General features: G+C 41.4%; 1 protein-coding gene across 1 annotated transcript in view; it reads left to right on the forward strand.

The window, feature by feature from the left end:
- Positions 1-20913, forward strand: part of LOC139663223 (RNA-binding Raly-like protein) — a 43600-nt gene that overhangs the window by 17609 nt on the left and 5078 nt on the right. The window contains exons 2-4 of the mRNA XM_071541838.1: positions 16091-16166; positions 17738-17785; positions 18582-18763. Of these exons, the coding sequence (XP_071397939.1) occupies positions 16091-16166; positions 17738-17785; positions 18582-18763 (306 nt within the window). The remainder of the gene's footprint in view (positions 1-16090; positions 16167-17737; positions 17786-18581; positions 18764-20913) is intronic.

Here is a 20913-nt window from a genome sequence, read left to right on the forward strand (position 1 = left end):
AGTATTTTTTTTTTCCAGGAAATCACTACATCCAAGTTAACAGTGGCTGTGAATGTCACATCAATCTTCGACCTGTATTGGAGTGAATTCCATCCATCTACCCGGTAATGATATTAATTTGACTTGATCTGACTGGTTCAGTGGTGCAGTGTAAGGCAACTGATACTGGCTGCTGAAGTGACAAAGCTTCAGAGGTGGAAAGTAACTGAGTACAAGTGCTGTACTTAAGTACAATTTTGAAGTACTTGCAGATTTCCATTTTGTGAGACTTTATACTTTTACTCCACTACATTTCAGAGGGAAATATTGTACTTTTTACTCCACTACATTTATCTGACGGCTGGAGTTACTAGTTACTTTGCAGAATAAGGTTTTACATGCAAAACATACGATAAGCTCATAAAATATGTTACGTTGTTAGAGTCTAAACTCCCCAACAGTATATGGAGCAGTTATACTGACAACGTTAGACAACAACTTTTTCTGCTAATACTTCTATACTTTTACTTAAGTAAACTTTTGAATGGAGGACTTTTGCTTTTAATGAAGTATTTTTCCATTATGGTATTGCTGCTTTTACTTATGTAAAGGATTTGAATACTTTGTCCACCACTGCAAAGCGTATCGTGCTATCAGTGATGGACGAGCAGTGTGAAAATATGAAAGCGATAAGATGCTCCCATTGGCAAGGATTTTACCATCTCTAAAATATATTTTAAAATACACAGGGGAAGTAAACCATGTAATGCTGTTTGGACTAAAACACATGTAATGGCAGCATGGACACCAAGACACCTACCAGCAAAATAGGGTGCTGTTTTGTAGCTGACCCTGACTTTTGACCTTCCTGTAGAGGAAGGTATGCAATAAAAGAATTTTCCCTATGGCAATTAATGAAGTATTTGAAGAAAAGTAAAGGCCAACTGGACTCAACAAACTTCGTCGCCCGCACACTAGCTCTGATAGATTTTGTAAAACATCATCTTAAACCAAGGTTTCAGCAGTCTTCATCAGGGTCTTAAGTTAAGATTTAACCCTGATGAATCTATGCAGCGGAGGTACAAGTGTATTAACTCTATTTTGTTCAAGTTTAATAAAGTATAGCATTACTAAAATCAGTAAAAAGTTAGGATTCAAGGTCTTGTTTTGCATTTTACTGTAAAACATTGTCATCTAGACTTGTATCCTGAGCAATGGCTCAATGGCTCAGACTTGATCCTCGACATCTTTTGAGATATTTAACAACCTTCTCTTGTCCAACATGACTGTAGCATTTTGAAATTTCACTTCTAAACTGAAACTTCATGACGAGCGGCTCTGTCTCTTTCTCTTACCACAAGGCCAGCAATCCTGTTCCACAAAGCAGCATTTAATTAAAACATTTTGAAATTCTTAATATATTTTCTTCCTTGAATGATACATTTCTGTTCTGTGGGTAACATAATAAGTCCAAATGAAGAATTTAGTAGCTTTTGTGCAGAGATTTTTCTGTCTGGCTCTCATTAAAAAGGTCTTAGGTAAGTACTAAAGACCTCATGACCTTATGTCAAGTCATCTTTGAGTGAAATAATTTGCAAAAGAATGGAGGGAAGAAGAGTATTGATTAGGATGATTTCACATTTCCTTAATTTATGTTATATTGGCAACCTGTCACCTACTGTAATCTGCCAGGCTATTTGTTGTATTAATCCTTCATGGACAGTAGATGTCCCTACTATACCTTTAACTACAGATGGATATTTTTCTCATGTTGCTGTTAACTCTTATATGATTAGATGTTCTTTTTGCTTTCCTCATTAAACATTCCTCATAAAACATTGTTTCAAATGTGTGGGGAAAACAGCTTCACAGTGTTCAAAGGGCTTTGTCTCAACAATGACTTAAAGCCTATACAGCACAAAGCAATTTTCCAATAATCAATTCTGCTTTGTGGTTTGGGTTGTTCCATTGAATTCAGGCATTTTCACAAAAAATTCATCTTTCCTGTGTTTAAGTAAAAAAAAATCACGAAAAAGGCCATTAGTCATTCTGGAGAATCTGTAAGCAGCAGTTCCAAGGGAGAAGCAATATTGATTGGATTCCTGCTATTTTCATACAATCGGATTCTGAGTTGTTTGCTTCCACCGCGCAATTCATCTTTGGCCCAAAAAAAAAAAAAAAAGTGTTGTTATTCAACCCACAGCCTGATAATGTAATGTACTGGAATGAATCACACAATATCAACATCCAGGCCCCTTCCTTGTCCTTGTCTCCTTAGCAACCCAATCCCCTTTGCAAGTAAGATGAGATGCACCTTTTCCTCAAGTATGCCCAGAGGTTGTAGAGTGGAATATTGTTATGCCAATGTCACTGCACACACACACACACACACACACACATGTGGAGAGAGATAATCAGGCCATGACAGAATATAAAAGTGGAGAGTGGTTAAGTGGTTAGCTACTGTGTGGCTCGTCTACCTTACCTCACTTCTCTAATTCAATCCCACAATACCGTGCAAAAAGTGCCTGAAAACCACACACAGTAAATGGAGGAGGATGTATCATTGCTTCGTGGTGAGAACTAGGCAGAGATAGTGGAGGCTTGAATGTTAAATGTTACATTCCTTGCTTTTGGGGTTTGGTTGTAGTTTTGGTTGCTCATTCAAAGCTGGGAATGGAGGATAAAGATTTTGTATTATACATCTGATGAAACATCTATCTATAAGTCTATCTATCATACATCTATCTAAAACTACCCATACTGCAAAACTAGAACAAATTGTTTCATTTTTAAAGGATAGTAAGACCTTGGAGGACAAAATGATAACACTTATTTAACATTTTAGGGTTGTTTTAAGCCGCCATCCCTATCCAGAGTGACTTACAATGAGTCAGACTTGATCCTCTATATGTTAGAGATATGGAAATGATTTCTTTCCAGTATGGCGTTTTGGAAAAAGCATAAAACACTACAACTCTCATTTGTACACAAGGTATTTCCACAGTGTAGTGCAATATTGTAATTTAAATAGTACAATATTGATACTTTACCTTTTGTCTTTATCTAACTATCATTCATTTGTAATTCCACACTAGCCTATAACATTCCTATAATATTCCACTATAGGGACTTAATGGAATATAATCATTTTGTGGTGATATTTCTATAGTATCCTTATAAAATTTATCATAGAATGAGTAGGCTATAGCTCTTTTTCATAAGGAATGGACGCATTCACAATTCCTCATATATGAAGGTCGTCTCAAATATATTTATGTTTACGTCGTAATTTTGCTGCTATCTGGACTCTGGCTGGGGGATGAGATGCACTGTATAGTCCGACCCCCCTCTCTTGTCGCTGAGCATGGTATGATCCTCGCTCAAGAAGTGCCTCCAATTCTCCCTCTGAAGGGCTAATTTATTTCCAGGCATAAAGTATAGCAGCACGCCGAAGGCAGACACCCCGTGTTTCCCTTCTATCTGAAAGAGGTTTGAAAGAGCGCAAAGCTGGATCCGTACAGGATGACCATGTATAAGGGGAAGCGTCGCAATCATCGATGTAAGTTGCACAGCATCATTATTAAGGCTTTATGATAATCCGATGACTGATTTTTTTTTTTTTTTTTTTTTTTGGGAGGATGATGTCTTTGTCTCTGTTCTTTGCAATACTGAGATAAGTTTCACATGTTTGGCCGTGATTAATAAACACCGACATGCGTGTTTAACCGGAGTGCAGGCCTATTTAAGTTGTTAATTCGACTGAAATATGGTTTTACGCAGCCACAGTTTCGGGCCGTCGTGGCAAAGTTAAGGGTAAAACCGCGACCGTCTGCTGGGCTGCCTGTAAAAGTGCATTATTAGTGATCTAGCATTTTGTAGTTCTGTGTTTTTAGTGCTGGCTTCGTGTCAGTGGGGGGTCTTCTCTCTGTAGAGCGAAGTAAACTGCTGCGCACTGCCTGATTATTTTTGCATTGGGCTGTTATTTTGAAAAGCCATCCTTGCACCTGTTCTGTTGTCTGTTGAAATGTGTTCCTTCTGGTTCAGTGTGCATACATTATAATGATGCTTCAAATGTGTTGGTTTGTTGAGGCTATGTAGCAGCTAATAATACTTAATATGGCCATGTATTACCTCTTCATTTGGATTACATTTAATTGTAATCTATTGCATTAGAATCCATCGAGATTTACATTTTAACAAATGTTTTATTACTACTAGTGCTTTGAAGTGCCATTTTGTGTATGTCTACATGTACAACTTTATCTACTTGTGATTTCAACATAAACAGACTCTGGTTTCCTCTATAGTCAATGTCTGAACTCCATTCAAATTCCCATGTATGAGGTGTATGAGGAGTATGAATCCTACTGATGGAGCATGTTTAATCTCTTAAACATTGGAGATAGAGACATTCTGTTGTTACACTTTGGTGTTAAATTGAACACCATAACTGAAAAGAACACATAGGTATTATATGGATGGTATTCTGCAGCTTGGAGTGTCTTGTCTAATGATATGTTTTGAAGACCTTCAGAGCAGCAAACGCTAGTCTGTCACCACTGGATGGGCCAGCATATGTTCTTAAAGCATCAATGCTATACACTATAATTATGCCACAGAGTGGCACTGTTATACTATTTTGGTTTCCTCAAGAAAAAAAAAGATTTGATCTGGAAATTGTAAAGATAGGAGATCACAATGGACAATAAGGTAATAAATGCAGTGAATCGCTGGGTTACTAATCAATTTGCTAACTAGCTATTTTCAAAATATCCCAAAACACACAGTAAGGAAATTTTACAAGACTTTGTTTAGCAAATGGTGAAGCTGCAAGAATGAACATTTCACAATCACAGGTATCCACTGATCTCACTCCCTGTCTCCTAAGATGACGCAAAACATACTGTTTGCAGAAGTACACTGCACAAGCTACAAATAGATGGTACTGCATAGTCTTCGCAGTTTTCTGGATGCATTCATTGTACATAGACTAGGTGGGAGGAAACCCAGATTTGGACTCTGGGCACAGAAGAGTGTCAAGAGACAGAGCAGGCAAAGAAATCCAAGAGCTTGCAAGCAAAATAACAAGGGAGACAGTGGAAAAGCCAATGCATCCGTGCTTGGACTCAAATTGGTGAAGAGGTTGAGCTTGTTTTAGAGGTTGTTCTGCACTAAATCTGCCGGCTATTAAGCAAGAAAGACTGCCAGCGTCCCTGGACTGGAGCTTAGCACCATGAACTTGAACACAGAGTCTTGAAGGCTCAAGCTCATATCTTGCAGAGATGGAAGAAGCAGGTGGTGGGAAAGATGCAATTATAGAAAAAGCATGAAGCCTCTATGAATATCACCACAGCTTATTACAAAGAGTATGGAATACCATTTTTTGTGTGTCGTGCAGTATTTGAATGTGGTGCGTGTGGAGGGGAGGGGGCAATCAACACAGTGACAGTGATGTCTTAGTGATGTATTACAAGCTTTAATACTTTAATATATGGTTTTCAATGTATATTTAAAGTTCAGCAATTCTAGAATGATGGATGTGTGAGTGACATATTTATAAGAGATTTATAAAGGTGTAACTTTAGGTCTGAGACATTTTTTTCATGGTGTAAGGGGGCTTTTATTTTGAAATCTGCTATGTAACCAGATATGTGACACATAAAAAGCTTTTAGAAATATTGTTTGTTCATGCAAGACTAGTGAAAATATCACTTATGTCATGTGCTTGTTATGACTGTATTGTATGTAAATATATGTATATATGTAAACCTCATTCAAATGTAGTAATACCTATTTGGGAAGTTGTGTTCATGCTATTCACTCTGCTCTTTATCACAGGATGAACATACACTGTGTGCACTGTGTGAGCATGTTTGCAGTGTTGCCTATTGTGATTAATGTAATCAGGAAAGGAAAACCTCTCAGCCTGTTTCATGTGAGGCTGAGTGTGAGCAAGGGTATTTGAGTTGTAGACCATAAATATTTAAGATTTTGCAGCTCAGGAATCTTTTGAGATCAAATCGGCTTCCAGCCCTCTGCACCATAGGGATTTTTTCTGTCTTTGTGTGTGCGTATGTGTGTGTGTTTGTCTGAGTCTGTGTCTGTGTCTGTGCACTTGTGCGCATGTGTGCTTGCTTGCTCATCTTCAGGCTAGGAGTACTTTGAAGCGTCAGACTTTCTAATGGAAATTGATGGGGGAAAAAAAGAAAGTTGATCAAAATAAACTTCCTCTTTCGACTCACTCTCGAGACTTTCTCCTTGCGCCGCAGCCTTCCATATGTCTGGTCCTGAGCTCTTGTTGTTTCAATTGAGCAATTTCTGTCATGAATCAGGGGCTGCAGTGCATGACAAATGAATGGCAGTGTCTCTTTCGAAGTGCTGCAGATGTTAGCTCTTGCCTGTATGTCTGCTGTGCTGCTGATGGTGTGTGTGTGTGTGTGTGTGTGTCTGTGTGTGTGTGTGTGTGTGTGGTGGGGGGGCACAAGAGGCAGGCTGTTGCATCTTCTGTCAGATGTCCCCCGCATACTCCGAGCCATGTGTCAAGGACAGTTGTGAGAGTGTGTGTGTGTGTGTGTGTGTGTGTTTGTGTCTTGCTTACTGCCTTTAAGCTTGCCTCCATTTCACCCAAACTTTCTGTTTGCTTGTCCATGGCGAGGAATACAAATTATGCACAACACAATCCTCACCGGAGCTGTTAAAGTTGACCGTTGTGGTCCTCTTGAATAAATCACAAGCAATTACAGAGTATAATCCATTCCACATACTTCAATTTGTCACCTAGGATGCAATGTCCACTCCTAGAAATTCACCAGGCCGTACACACAGGGACTTGAGCGTTTTGGCTCTACGCTCGGAGCATCCTGATTTTTTTTGACCGGGATAAGTAACAGCATCATACTCCACTCTGTCCTGGAAATGTGATTTTTATCTGTCAGAAAAGACCTAATGAGTCGCCTCTATCGATGATGAAATAATGTGACACAGTAAACAAGATGTCGCTCCCCCAGAGTCCTCATCTCTCCTCTCACCATCGCCGCTCGCTTTCACTGTAGCAAAGGCTGGTTGGACTGTCGCCAGGAGAAGCACCAATCAGTGTGACACAAACACAGGCAAACAGTGACACACATACACACACACACACACACACACTCACACCTGCTCACATACAAGCACTGATGCATGCATATACGGTAAGGACAAAACACCAACACAGTGTACGACAGTAAATGACAGCTTATTATTCACATTCCTTTGTCTAATAAGGTCTGGGGGAAAGAAAATGTGCAAAATGTCACATTTTAAGTCCCACTGGGAAGCTGCAGAATAATTAGAGCAACAGGCTTTGGTGAATGACATGTATTAATATTGGATCTAATGGGACTGGTTGACAGATATGACTGTACCAGTATAGCAGTCTGAAGAACAGTGAAATGAGTGTCTGTCAAACGGTATGGCGCGTAAACGGAAATAATTAGACATCTTGCTCGCTCCCTCCCTATCACGGCGCTCCTCTCTCACATACACACTCGCACACATGCATATGCAGACGCCCATGACACGGATTTTGAAAGACAAGTACATAGTTACATCACATTTTCATGCATATGGGCCCGCGATGTGCGCTGTCGAATTCCTCTCTATCAGTAATTCTCTTTATTTCCCGGGTTGAAATGAAATATAAATGTCTTAGTGGGAATTCTTAAGCAGTATGATGTCAGAACCACTCAAAGGGATTTCTGTTGTAGGTTCAACACCAAAGACTGAGGAAGGGCCTATTTTTAGACCCTGCACCAAGCAGCGAGGAAGTTGTCAGCGATAAACACGCCGGATAACCTGATTATCAACGGTTGTCATGACTATTTCTTACCACGGAGTATCAGAGGAAACACTCGCTCTAAATGCTCATGTTTGTTTTTCGCTGCACACTTCATTCCCCGCCACTATGCTATTTTACAGGTTAGCCCAGTTGTGGCTTCCGCTCCTTGCCATATTTATCCGTCCAATGGCCTGAATTTTTTCGCTTTTTGACAAAGTGCCGTCATTGTTTACACGAGAGACGCAGCTCGCCGGGTTTTACAGATCACACGACGGAGAGATGTGATCTCAAACCGATGCCTGGCCTTTATCTGTTCTGCTGGTGCCTGAAGGGGCTGGGGATTATGAACTGATCCCTTTGGACTGCGGTCCACACCGCCTCAGAGAGCCACTGAGGCAGGGCGACAGATTGAAAGTCACGCCTCTGTGTTTACAGAGGGAGAGATATCCCAGTAGCGTAATGGGATGTTCACAGAGATGTTCCAGTCGTGTAATGAAATGGATGTTTGCTGAAATTGGGTCTGTATTATAGAGCGAAGTGGAAGCGTATGCTGAACATTTTGAGACACAGGTCATCTGTCTCTCTCTAGCCAGCGGATCCCATTAACGTATCGGGTGACAGGAAACACAATCTGCAGGGGAAATGGTTGGGAAGAGGATGGCTTGAAGTAAGAAGTGTGCAAAATCAGCATCGCTGTTAAAGTCACAAAGAAATGGTATTTCGAAGGTGTCTTGCTTACGTAATTTGGCGTATTTCCGGTTGAAAGAGGATGTTGGGTTGCAACGTAACGCGGGGAGGGGCTGTTCAGAAGTGGGCGGGTTGGACCATAACAGACAAAGGCAGTGAAGCCCAGTGCGTGCTCAGTGTAGCTGGTGAAGCAATCCACTGTGAAATGCTTTGTGCATAATCTTGAGCTGTCACAAATGATGGATTCTTCAAAATTCAAGCCACCGGGAAAAGGAAGCAGGGTTTTTTGGGGGTGAACGTCCAAAAATGCGTTGATGCATTTTTGGCACTCGTGTTGCCACTCATGCCACTTTGAAAGTTGAGAAGCTGCAGGTTTTATTCATTCATTTATTTAATCTGTGGTTGGAATTTTAATTTTTAAGTAAACACTAAAAATATGCAGTTTTCCAGGAAGTACAAGTAATGGGATTTTGACATAAAAATAGGAGATTTTTTCATAATTTTTTTGGCATCTATCGTTCAGTACAGTATGATATGTAGAATTAGCTGACAAGGTGAAAAAGTCATTTTTCATTTCATTATGACTTTAAGTATGTAGTAATAACAAATGGGAGTCAGTGGCCCATATAATTAATTTCAAAATTTTGTCCAAACTGCAGAGGAATCGTGTTTGTAAACCCCAGTTGTGAATTGAAACAGAAAGATGTAAAGAGCCACATTACCTCACCTTGAACTTTATTTATGAACAGCGCTGCTCTGTTTGATGTCTGATGTTCAAAGGTCTCAACGACAACACCTTTGATATGCAGATTGTTTCCCTGTCTGAAACCATTCTTTTGCCATGTAATTAGTCAACAACCATCCAGAGCCTTTCCCTGCTGTGACCCTTCTGTTGTCGAGAGGTATCAGTAAACAAGCTGTTTTTCTGCAGGGGTTGAAAATGTCCCAGACGATCATACAGGAAAAGGTAAATGGTTATTTTTGTGCGAATGGCGACCACGGCGCCTGCGACCTTGATTGAAGGCTCTGCAGGCGGCGTAAAGTAAGAATACGGGTAACGTCTCAAAAGTGAAGTGAATGAAATGTGATGTCTGAATGCAGCAGGGAGCAGGAAGGCTTTTTCTGAGAATGAAAGCCTGTCAGCACACGGTGGGGATCCGGTGTGATTGACATATTTGACTGTAATTCAGGCTAAATTTGTTGGGAAATCTGCCAATTAGGTAGCCAACCTTCCTCCACAGAATAGTCTATATCCGTCTTTGGAAATATATCAAATGAAGCCGAGATAAGAGGCATACCTGGACTTTTATGAGGCTCTCGGCAGCTGGTGTCTTGCTGGCAGGTCATGATGAACGGTATTGGTTATTAGTTGTGGCAATTCCTTCATCTCAGATCTTGTGGCTTCCTCGCAGGCCGGCCCAGCTTCATGTCTCAGTGAGGAGTCTTATCAAACACAGCCAAGCCATAGTGTGCAGACTAATTTCCTCCATTCCTACCTGTCCCGCCGTACGTCCATCACCGGCTTGTTTCAACTCCCCTACTCTGTTGTCGTCGCTCTTCTTACGACGCTCCCGCTGAGGAACAATTTGCATAATTAGTTACTTCGTTCAATTAATTAAGACATTGGGGAGATTGGTGCCAGAGTTTTTGTTCCGTGAGGAGATGATCGGCAGCTCCCTCTGTTTCTGTTTCTCTCTCCCTTTTTCTCTCTCTCTATGTGCGTCTCTCTCTCTCTCTCATTCTTTCTCGTTCTCTCTCTTGCCTTTAATGTTTATCTCATCAAATAGACAGTCGGCTATTGGGAGGAGAGGAGACTGAAAGAACATGCAAGGGAAAAAGTGACAAATGTGTTGTAGAGCCGTCAGCGCCGGTCTGCGGGGAATTTTCCTCTGTTTTTTGGAAAGGAACACATTTCTCATTCCTTGAAGGTCCTTGCTGATATGTCTGAAAAGGAGTTTATTGCAGTCAATCACCTGGCCGGCACGCTGTAGGCCTGCGATATGATTAAACCATTTCAGTTAATCAAGAGGAGGACAGACATTTGCACCTTGCCGGCAGCTTGGTTAAGACCCTCCCATAAATGAAATGTCACAGGTTTGATCCCTGAAACAGCTAATAAGTGTTCATCAAGAGCCATGTCTCCTGAAGAGATTGAATCCCTATCTGCTAATTTTAAGTCATTCTGTACAAGAGCATCAGCTACATTTCTGCTCTAAATCTTTTCTAAAATGATATTGTGTTTTTGGTTTTTTATTAGTAAGACCTGTTAAAATGCAATTTAGATGTTGGTTAATCCTGATTCTAACTACGGATGGGACGATACGATTCAATACGACCACGATACGATGTAATAAATAAAATTTCAGTCACAACAAAGTCTGACTGTGCAGAGTTATGTTTATTTCTGAGCCACAAATCTTTCTAGCGTTGGCATTGGCTTGCTAGAATGTAAACAACAATTTAAAAATGTCATCACAAAGTGCAAATAATATAATTTGGATGGAGAGCTTGTGAAATTGTGATGGGCAAGCCGTCTCATTTGTGATTACTACAGCAGAATAAAGTGGAGCTAATATCACCATTCATTTTTCTGTCCCACCATACGTATTGTCACTTTTTGAATGTTGATATATTTAATTTCAATATATCATCCCATGCCTAATTAGAATGCATCTGGAACAAGAGCTGAAGACTATATTACTGGAGGTGACAGGCAGCATTCATTAAACACAGTCTTCTTTATCGTCACATTTTAAAGAGATGCATGTGTATACTGAGCTAATGGAAGCAGAGCGATTTAATCTTCATTATCCTAACAGAATAATGGACGATGGCAGCGCAGAATCTTGCATTTTGGAACAGGTATTCAAGAATCTACCTGATGCTACGAAGTGTCCGTCTCCCAGCTCTCTGCCCACACTAATACAAAGATGTTCTTTGGCTCACCAGTGAGACACTCTCTGTCTGTCTCTCCCTCTCTCTGACCTTGTGATGATCCCTGCTACCCATGCCTGTTAGCTTGGCTCTGAAGCCTCGGGCTATGAGCTGGTATGAGAGAGAGAGAGATGGAGAGAGAGAGAGAGAGAGAGAGAAGAAGGCAGAGAAATGAAGAGAAGAGAAAGAGAAGAGGGGGACGGATGACCTATCCAAGAACTGAGAGGGTGAGAGGAGAAACTACACTTTCTCTCTCAGAAAGAAAACAGGGAGAGACAGAGATGAGAAAGGAAAGATTGCAGTCTGATTTGTTCTGGCTTCAGCAGGACCAGGAGCAACACCGGCCTTTTATGTCCGCTCCAGTAGTTCAGGTGGAAGCCCTTCCAGCAATATGAGAGTCTCTCTCCTGCACCACATCCTCAGAAGAATCACCCTTGCCGTATGTTTTCTGGTCCTGTTGATTTTCATGGGAGTAATTCCTCTCATCCCAGTGCTACCACTGCAATATGTTGCCATATGGCTCGGTTTCTAGCCATGATTTATTCAAAGCCTCCACTTGTATTGCTTTGGTGTTATTCATTCCATGGCTAATGAAAGGAAGGGAGAAATAAGACATGCAAAGCTGTCGTTGCGGCACAGGTGTCAAATAGAAAGGCCCCACAGGTGATGCTCTGCTCTGAAATGTCTCATAATGAGCTTCCTCTCTGCTGTGAGAAACAGGAAGGAATATGGGGTGAGAGAGAGAGAGAGTGACGGATGGAGAGGTAGTGTAGAGCTATCGTATTCGTGTGTGTGTGTATGTGTGAAGGAGGAAGTGATGGAGGCAAAATGAAGATAGAGAAAGAGACATTGAGGGATAGGGTGAGGCCGAGAGCAGAACAGGAAGCATGAACAAGAGTAGACTGAGGGAGACAGAGGATGTAAGGGAACAAATGAGTCCAATAAAACGCAGAGCTAGGTTCCTTTGGGGAGTCACGGATCTCTGTTCTCTTGTCAGAGGAACACGGGTCCGGCTCAGATGATTACTTATGCTTCCTGCCTCTGTCTTTCCACTGCAGTTCACCTCCAGAACCATCTTCTTTATTAATTCTTCAGCCAGTAATACAGTGTTCCCTTCATTGTTTATCCACACCTGGGTTACATTTGCTTCTGTGGTTATATGATCTGTCTAGAGATAGATAGATAGATAGAGAGATAGATAAATAGATAGACTCCCTTTCTGTGAGATATAGTATAGAAGTTAAGGTCAAATATTCCCCTAAATAATTTAAATTATGCAGAATTCAAATTGCAAGGCCGAGGTCTTTCTCATGCCGCCCAGCCTCAGTAACGCAATGGACCCATATGATCCTTTGTAAGTTGTTCAGCACCATGAAGAGCTCCGCCCCGCCCCGCTCTGACCGAGCCGCAGATGGCACAAACAGATAAATGAATGATAAACAGATGGATAACTGATAAACAGCAAACAAACTACGCAGTTTTGGTCCATGACCCGAGGTGCATCGCATTCATACCAACACACACTTTGTACAAATATGCTGCTAAAAGCTGCATATCAGGGACCTTAGTAATGTGTTCTGTAGTCAGTCCCCTTTCATTTAGATGAATACCAAGAGGTGAGACGTTAATAAGTATGAAAAACATGCCACTAGTCCCTACACACACTTTTTCCCCTCCAAAGTAGTGTGTGAGTTTTGAAGGTCGATACCAAAACCATTTTTGTATAGAAGCTGCTGATAACCGATATTGTGTGTGAATTCAATATCTTTGAATTTGACCATTTTTATGCACCAAAAATCACAAATATTCAGTATTTCCCCCAGAATTGTAATTGTCGTCCAGCTGGAAAAGCCTCTGAAACAGCCTTTAGACCATCATGGAACATTTAAAACTCTCCATTGAAACCCAGATTCATTGAAACCCAAAATTCTTTAAGGATTAGCAGTTATTTAAGTCAGGGGGACCCACCCACCAATTCAGTGGTAGAGAAACTCTGGGATACATAACTGCCTTTACAGTAAAAAAAAAACCCATTATACAGTAATTAAATAAAATATACAAAGAAAATAACATTTCATTGCAGGTTTTTACATGGTTTTATGTAGCTGTGGTCAAAGAAGAACCTTCATGATATCAGCAGTAGACAACATTGACTGGCTGATATCTGATATTTAATAAAAGGCCAATATCCGCCCCATAGAGTACATTGACAAACTGATATATCAGTCTAACCCTAATCCTAACCACACATCTTAAGACTGACAGTGAACCATATGGGAGATGGCATATAACCAAATTAGTTTTTTAGCCTGTCATAGCTGTTTGCCATGTTTAATCCTTCATATCTGAATTTCAGTAGACTATAAAACAGTCTACTGAGAACATGCGAGACTGGTAGCAATGCTTCACACACTTCGGCACCACACAAGAACCTGGATGGCACCTATGCATCTATAGGCGTAACTTTGACCGTGATGAAACTGCGGTATTGATGGGTCTTGCTGCTCCAGCGGACTTCACTCTTGACTCGGACTTATCCTGACAGCCCCAGTCAAAGTGGGCTAAAGCTCTGCGCTGGCGGAGTAGAAGATTGCCAGGTTTAGCCAATGCCAGCGGACAGTCTGGCAGGGTGTTGGCTGCTATACTGCAGAGAGTAGAGGAACCATTGCAGCAGCACTGTCTGTGGTCCAGAAGGAAAGTCTATGCGGGATTTCATGATTCTTTACTGTGTTAAAACAGATCCGCTTTTGAATTCAAGTTCTATTTAGTGAGGATTGTTGTAAGTTAATTAAAAAAAAAACTGGTCGCAATATCTCCTTCTGTGTAAATGTGCAGGTTAATGAGCAAATCATAATTATCTCCAAAGTCAACATCACAGTCAATCACAACATGCTCTGCCAAGTATGGACACACACACATGAGCAAACACACAATACGCACATATATATACACACACACGCATACACACATTTGGCCATAAAGCACTCCATAAAAAAGGCAGTGTTTTAGCATGTCTAAGTAGGTGGTATACAAACAGCCGAGGGTTTAATCCTATTTCTTGTGTGAGCAGCCGCTGGGAGAAGGAGGCAGGAGTTTGCCAGAAGCTTATTTTCGCCCCACTGCTATTCCACTCCCGGGGTTGGGGTGCTTCCACTTGTTGGGCGGGGCTAAGGCTGACGCATAAATTATTTAAGCTAAGTTATCTTTGCTGGATGGGACAGACTGATAGTGAGCAAGAACACAATGCTATGGGATATCTGTCAGAAAATGCCACTAAAATGCTGCACATACATACATACATAAAAGGCTGATGCCCGTATCCAGAGTGACTTACAAACAGTGAACAGTGTTTCAAGGACATTTTGTATAGTTTTGTGGGTCTTAAGCTTTTATTCTTGCAGGTATGAGACGGCCTTTCTAACCACCTTGCCGCTTCTAAGTATGCAAAAGGTTGTGTGATATTAAAGACAATATAAAAAAAACAGATGATGGGATTCCAGTGCCTTTGGTCAGACTAGGCAGAAACTATTTAAGTTTTCTCTCACTTTGTTTTCTCCCTGAAGTGATCCATTTTCTCCTCTCTGCTCTGTATCGTCTATTCATCTTATTTGAGAATAATATTTGTATTGCCCCATACCTGAACTTAGATAAGAGAGGAGAATGCTACTCAAATTCTAAAGCTCAGCCAAAGGTGTTATTCCTTTTTCAGGGATGCTGTATGTCCTCATGTCTGCATCGGTAAAGTCTCCGACCCATTGTTTTTTTCCCCGGGTTTTCAAAGTGTTTCGCTTTTGGGCCGTGAGCTTATTTTGACCCGCTGGCTCCGTTCCCAAAAGCCACTCAGGCTGTTTCGCAAAATATGAGGACCTTGCAACACCCTTGGCAGTACACAGATAGCGATTTGAAGATTCTGCACCACCAACCGGCTCGGTCACAAAAACCTGTGCACCTGATAACATTTTTACACAAAGAACGAACGGCTGTAAATCAAAGCTCCTCCAACATCCCGCTTTTGTTAAGATTAATTTTTTATATGCTTATTCATTTCCATTGTTTTTCATGTTTTCAAGGATTCTCTCATGTTTTCAAAAGGACATTTATTTTGTAATCTTTCCAGTGTACAGTAGCAAGGTCTCCTGTCCTTTTTTAAAGAAGATGAAAAGAAGTGGCTCTCACAATACACTAAACCATTATTGAATGTTTCATGTTGCGCCGTTGTGTGTTGTGTCTTTTAAACCTTGCCTTAAAATGCTTTCAATTTTACAGTAGAGGTGGCGCAAAGCTGGAGCTTCCTTTATATTTTACCATCTTCATTATAAAGTAGCACTTTTCTCTTCCCTTGAGTTGCGGCGCTGCTTTTAGCTGCTACACCATCGCTGCCATCCTGAATGCCATCTTTTTGTGCGAGGGTTCACAAAGACATTTTGCTTTTCATTTACACAGCACTCAAGTATTAAATTAGGTCAGACTGTGGCGTGATTGTGTGGAGGAAGCACTGGTCTTGATGTGCATTGACAGAAATACTGTGAGATCGCTCCCATACAGTAGGGATCGAATATGCAATAGTGAATATTCATGAATTAACATTAATTTATGTATGATTCAAACAAGGACTGTTCCCTGTTGAGGACGAATGACTGACAAGCGGTTTGTCTTTGTGTGTTTTTGCAGACATAAACATGGCAGGCGAGCCCAAGCCATACAGGCCCAAGGCAGGATCCAAACGGCCGCTCTCAGCTGTTTACAGGTAACATTTGCTCTGCTTACAAGATGCTGTTGCACGCCTACATCATGCTGAGGTGCAACGCCTGTCATAAATATTCACCATCCTTCACATCCCTCTGCTCGCACTGATGTAAATGTAGAGTAATATTTGGAATACCAGGATTTCTATTTGTTTTTCCTTCTTCTTTTGAACCTTGAATTTCTAATTGAGTTTTTAATACTTTCCACATTTTTCAGCCTTGATTTGAGTTTATTCGGCACGGCCCTATAATGCTCAAAGGAAATGTTGTTGTATAAGCTTCATTAAGCATGACCCTGATTTTCTGCCCTGTACACATCTCCTGGTCACAGACAGATCAAAGCAGAGCTTGTTTACTCCAGTCTAATATGACAGAAGGGCAGACATATTTTTCCATTCACTGGGACTCTTCTCTGTGTACTGTGAGTAGGTTGTCCATTGGCACAGATTATATTCCCAGCTATTCACCCAATTCCGAATTGTTGGTTTCTTGCATTACACCTCTTAGTTTACTAATTTATTAGTTTGCGCATTGTGTCATTATAAAACCTCATTTGCATTTTATAACTACAGCTGAAAACAGCCAAGATGTAATATGGTAATTATGGAACAGGAACAGGAGAGGCAAAAACCAACACTGCGCTACTCTAAATTGAAATAGTAATACATTAATCCTAATTAAAATTCCTGTGAGAATAGGAAGGTTGATTCAAAAAGGCTTTTTCTTTCTTCCCCTCTCACTCGACTTCATTTCTTTCCGAACTCTAAATTAGTTGCCATTCTGAACATCTACTTAACATTGATTCTTTCATTCAGGGTTTAAGAAAAGGTCTAGATTTTCTTTTTTTTATAATTCTGTCACTGTATTTCCCTTCTGAAACCATTTCTTGCGGCTGCCGGTCTGTGGTCTTTGCATGGCAGGGTGGCTAAAGCTCGCTGCTCAACCTGTGGGGAGCTTTAGGTGTAAACTGGAGCGTGTCCATTTGAGTCAAAACAGCTTGGTCTTGATCCACCTACTTTTGACTGATCCAAGATGGCAAACAGTCCCGCTTAACAGAACCCCATCTCTCTCTCTCTCTCTCTCTCTCTCTCTCTCTCTCTCTCTCTCTCTCTGTCGCTCTCTCTCTGTCTCTCTCTCTCTCTCTCTCTCTCTCTCTCTCTCTCTCTCTCTCTGTGTCTCTCTCTCTCTGTCACTCTCTCTCTGTCTCTCTCTCTCTCTGCCTCTCTCTGTCGCTCTCTCTGTTTCTCTCTCTCTCTCTGTGTGTCTCTCTCTCTCCGTCTCTCTCTCTGTCTCTCTGTCTCTCTCTCTCTCTCTCTCTCTCTGTGTGTCTCTCTCTCTCTGTCACTCTCTCTCTGTCTCTCTCTCTCTCTCTCTCTCTGTTTCTCTCTCTCTCTCTCTCTGTGTGTGTCTCTCTCTCTCCGCCTCTCTCTCTGTCTCTCTGTCGCTCTCTCTCTCTCTGTCTCTCTCTCTCTCTGTCGCTCTCTCTGTCTCTCTCTGTCTCTCTCTGTTGCTCTCTCTCTCTGTCTCTCTCTCTCTCTCTCTCTCTCTCTCTATCTCTTTCTCTCTCATACAGCGGTTATGAATTTGATTATGAATACTACAGAGATGATTTCTACAGCAGGTATGTATCATTCACACTATAATATGTATTTAATATTGAATTTAACAAGAACACAAAGCATCTGCACAAAATACTAACACAATCGTCTAATGGGAATGTAAACTCATTCCCATTAGAAGCCTCAGTCACCTTCCAATAGACGAATAAAGATCAGCTGAAGAGGGTTTCCAGTCAAAATGGCTGAACAGATGAAGCACACAGCTTGAGCATGCTGATGAAAGAACTCTTGTTTTCCCTCTCATTTATTTGCTTCTGATCAGAGCGTTTATCCGGGGAGACATTTTCTAAATGTCAAACTTGTTGAGAGCAGTGACAGAAGTCTACTGTCGCCCAGAACAGTCAACGCTGATACCTTCATTTGACATTTAGCACTCCTTCTTTTCATCCCATCCTCATTTTCAAGGATGTGCCGAGGGATTATTTGGATTGTTTGTTTTTTGCATGCAGTGGTTTGGCTAGCCGTATGGAGAGAGGGATACTGTAACATTTGAAAGACAATTTTTGATTTTTGTTTCATGTGTGCCGAGAAAGCGAGAACCCAAGAGAAATCCATAGAAATTGTATCTTGAGATACAATATAGGGAAGAGATAATAGGTTTTGGAATGGGATGCTGTGCCTGTGAAATAGATGGAGACCTTTTAGGTTTACCTAGGGGTAGCAGATGGATATTTTTTGTTTGAGCATGTAATAGATGTATTTGGCCTGCTATAGGCCCTCTAATGCAAGACACTGGTTGTACTGTGTGCTACAGTGTAGAAGGTGAAGTGTAATATTATAGGTGTTCCTTCTCTTGAGGCTTTTTGACTACCACGGCCGAGTGGCCCCCCCACCCAGGGCCGTGATCCCTCTGAAACGCTCCAGGGTGCTGGCTCCCTCCTCCCGCCGCGGGAAGACCACCTTCCCCATCAAAACGTCCTCTTCCTCCTCCTCGTCTTCCTCCAGACCTCCCACCTCTTCGTCCTCTTCCGGCCTCAAACGTACGTACACCAAGGTGCTTTCTTCTTCTTTCTGCTTACACTAGACTAGCCAGCTTTTTTTTTTTTTATTATTAGTATTTCAAGAGAACATGGCACAATTACGCTAATGGTATTCTGTCCTTTTTAAAATTGAAGGCTTAATGCAAAACTCAAACCATGGCTCTGTGAAAAAAGGGGGTGGCATGATTCAGCTGTGCTACTTTGGCTGCAGCAATATAAAAAGCTATTTAATTCACTCCAACAACGTGGAACAAGCCACATTGCAATGTAGAGCACAAACACTAAATCACAAACACAAATATAATCCAAGCTTTCCCCCCAACACCCATTCAGCAAACAGTGCTATTCCTGTCACCCAGCATCCATCTGTATCTGGCTCTCGTTTGGTCTTCTGATTAACTGGTGATGCGTAGTAACACTACCTTCTAAATGTAATTAATGTGAGATTGGGGCCGTCCCTGTGGAGCTATGGTCAGCTGTGTTTTCCTTAACATTAGCCTTTATCCATAGACTGTATAATTGGCTACAGTGTGTGCTCTGTTTGTTTCATTGTTGCCTGTCTAGGCCAGCGTTATCAGCCCAAACAGCTTGGTAAGGTCTGTCAGGAGGACCCAGTCGCACTGGTTTCATAGAGAATGAAAAAAGCCCATTTCACACCCTCTTTTTGGACAGAGTCAATGAATTCTCTCCTCTGTCTCGGCAGTGCTGCTGTATGTTTAGGAGAGTAATTTTGCCCCTGCCAGTACCATGAAAAATGGCTGTTTGTATTGACTTTGGCCCAGATAGATTGGATAGCAAAATAAGGTTAGCATGTCCAGCCAATTGGGTGAGATAGTGTGGGTAGTTTGAACCACTTGCTTATACACCAGAAACTAACAACTGTCCAAGAATGGATAGATTTATATTTTCCATACTGGCACCTTCTTCCTCCTGTGTGAATTTGTGAAGACAGACTTTGGCTCTGGTCGCATTCATTCAATTAAGGAGAAGGCTGTGACTGTCAAATTAACCTGTGAGCCTTATTCAATGGCTTTCTTTAAAGCTTGGCCCAAAAAATCACAGATTTTTTCAAACGTTCATAGGGCCAAACCGGTGACTTTTCAAGTACTCGTAAACTATTTAGAGTCTGAAATGACATCAGCGTCACCAGCCCCAAAACTCTTTGCCCGCTTTAATCTTCATAGACCAGTGATTCAAGACATCCTCACCATCCCAAAGATAATATTCCTGTGGTCATCATGAGGCCCTAAAATTAGACTCATCCCTCATTTTCCAAATCTCTCCTAATGCTTATTAAATAATGATATTTTTCTCCTTTCTTTTCCTTTAGCCAGAGCTATCTAAAGATGCTCTGTTGATGAAAGGATGTCGGATTAGGATGTGTATGTTTTCTCTCTCTGCAGCTTATGTGACTGATAGCACAAAAGGAAAAAGGCCTGGAGCCACTGATAAATTAGAAACTGTTCCACACTTTCTTATCATCAAAGGACAACTAGTAAGCTGCCCAGAGCGAGCTCAGATGATGTTGAAATAAGAAAGCGAGTGTGTGTGTGTGGGGGTATATGTGTGTGCGTGCATGTGCGCCCTCATGCGTGTGTGTTTGTGTGTGTGCATGCTAGCAGGTGATACCGGGCAGGAGATAGAGACACTTCGGTGTGTCCCACCATCGAGATATCATTCTGTTGGCCCGCTATTTTCAATTTTTTTTCCTTTTTGTCAAGAAACATCGTTTCTCTGCTCCTCTGTAGCTTCAGGGTTGATGGCGGCTTCACAAAACAACAGGAGGCTCATTCCTTTGATTTTCACGCACATATCACGTATATATTGCCTCTGGTGGGCCGTTAACCCCCCCCCCCACCCCCGCCCCCTCTCTCTCATGCACACATTAATAATTCTGCTCCGTTTTGAGGAAGCAACACACTGACGAATACCTTTCAATGTCCTCTGGATCTTGAGCTGAGCAGCGGTCGCGTTGTTTTTCAGCATGAATTTCGCTGAAAGATTAAAATGTCCTGTTGTGGAGAAACCGGGTTTAAGAAGAGCTAATGGGATGTAAAAAAAATTTATCATACTCTGACATCTTCTCTATCCTTAGAAGGTTATGTATTATGCATCGGTTTAGCTCATGCATAGTGTTGGGAGGGGCTTGG

The sequence above is a fragment of the Centroberyx affinis genome, unplaced genomic scaffold, assembly GCF_046629955.1.
Source record: "Centroberyx affinis isolate AG114_WGS23_722 - 3 ecotype Tasmania unplaced genomic scaffold, CSIRO-AGI_Caff_v1 ptg003958l_1, whole genome shotgun sequence".
NCBI lineage: Eukaryota > Metazoa > Chordata > Actinopteri > Beryciformes > Berycidae > Centroberyx > Centroberyx affinis.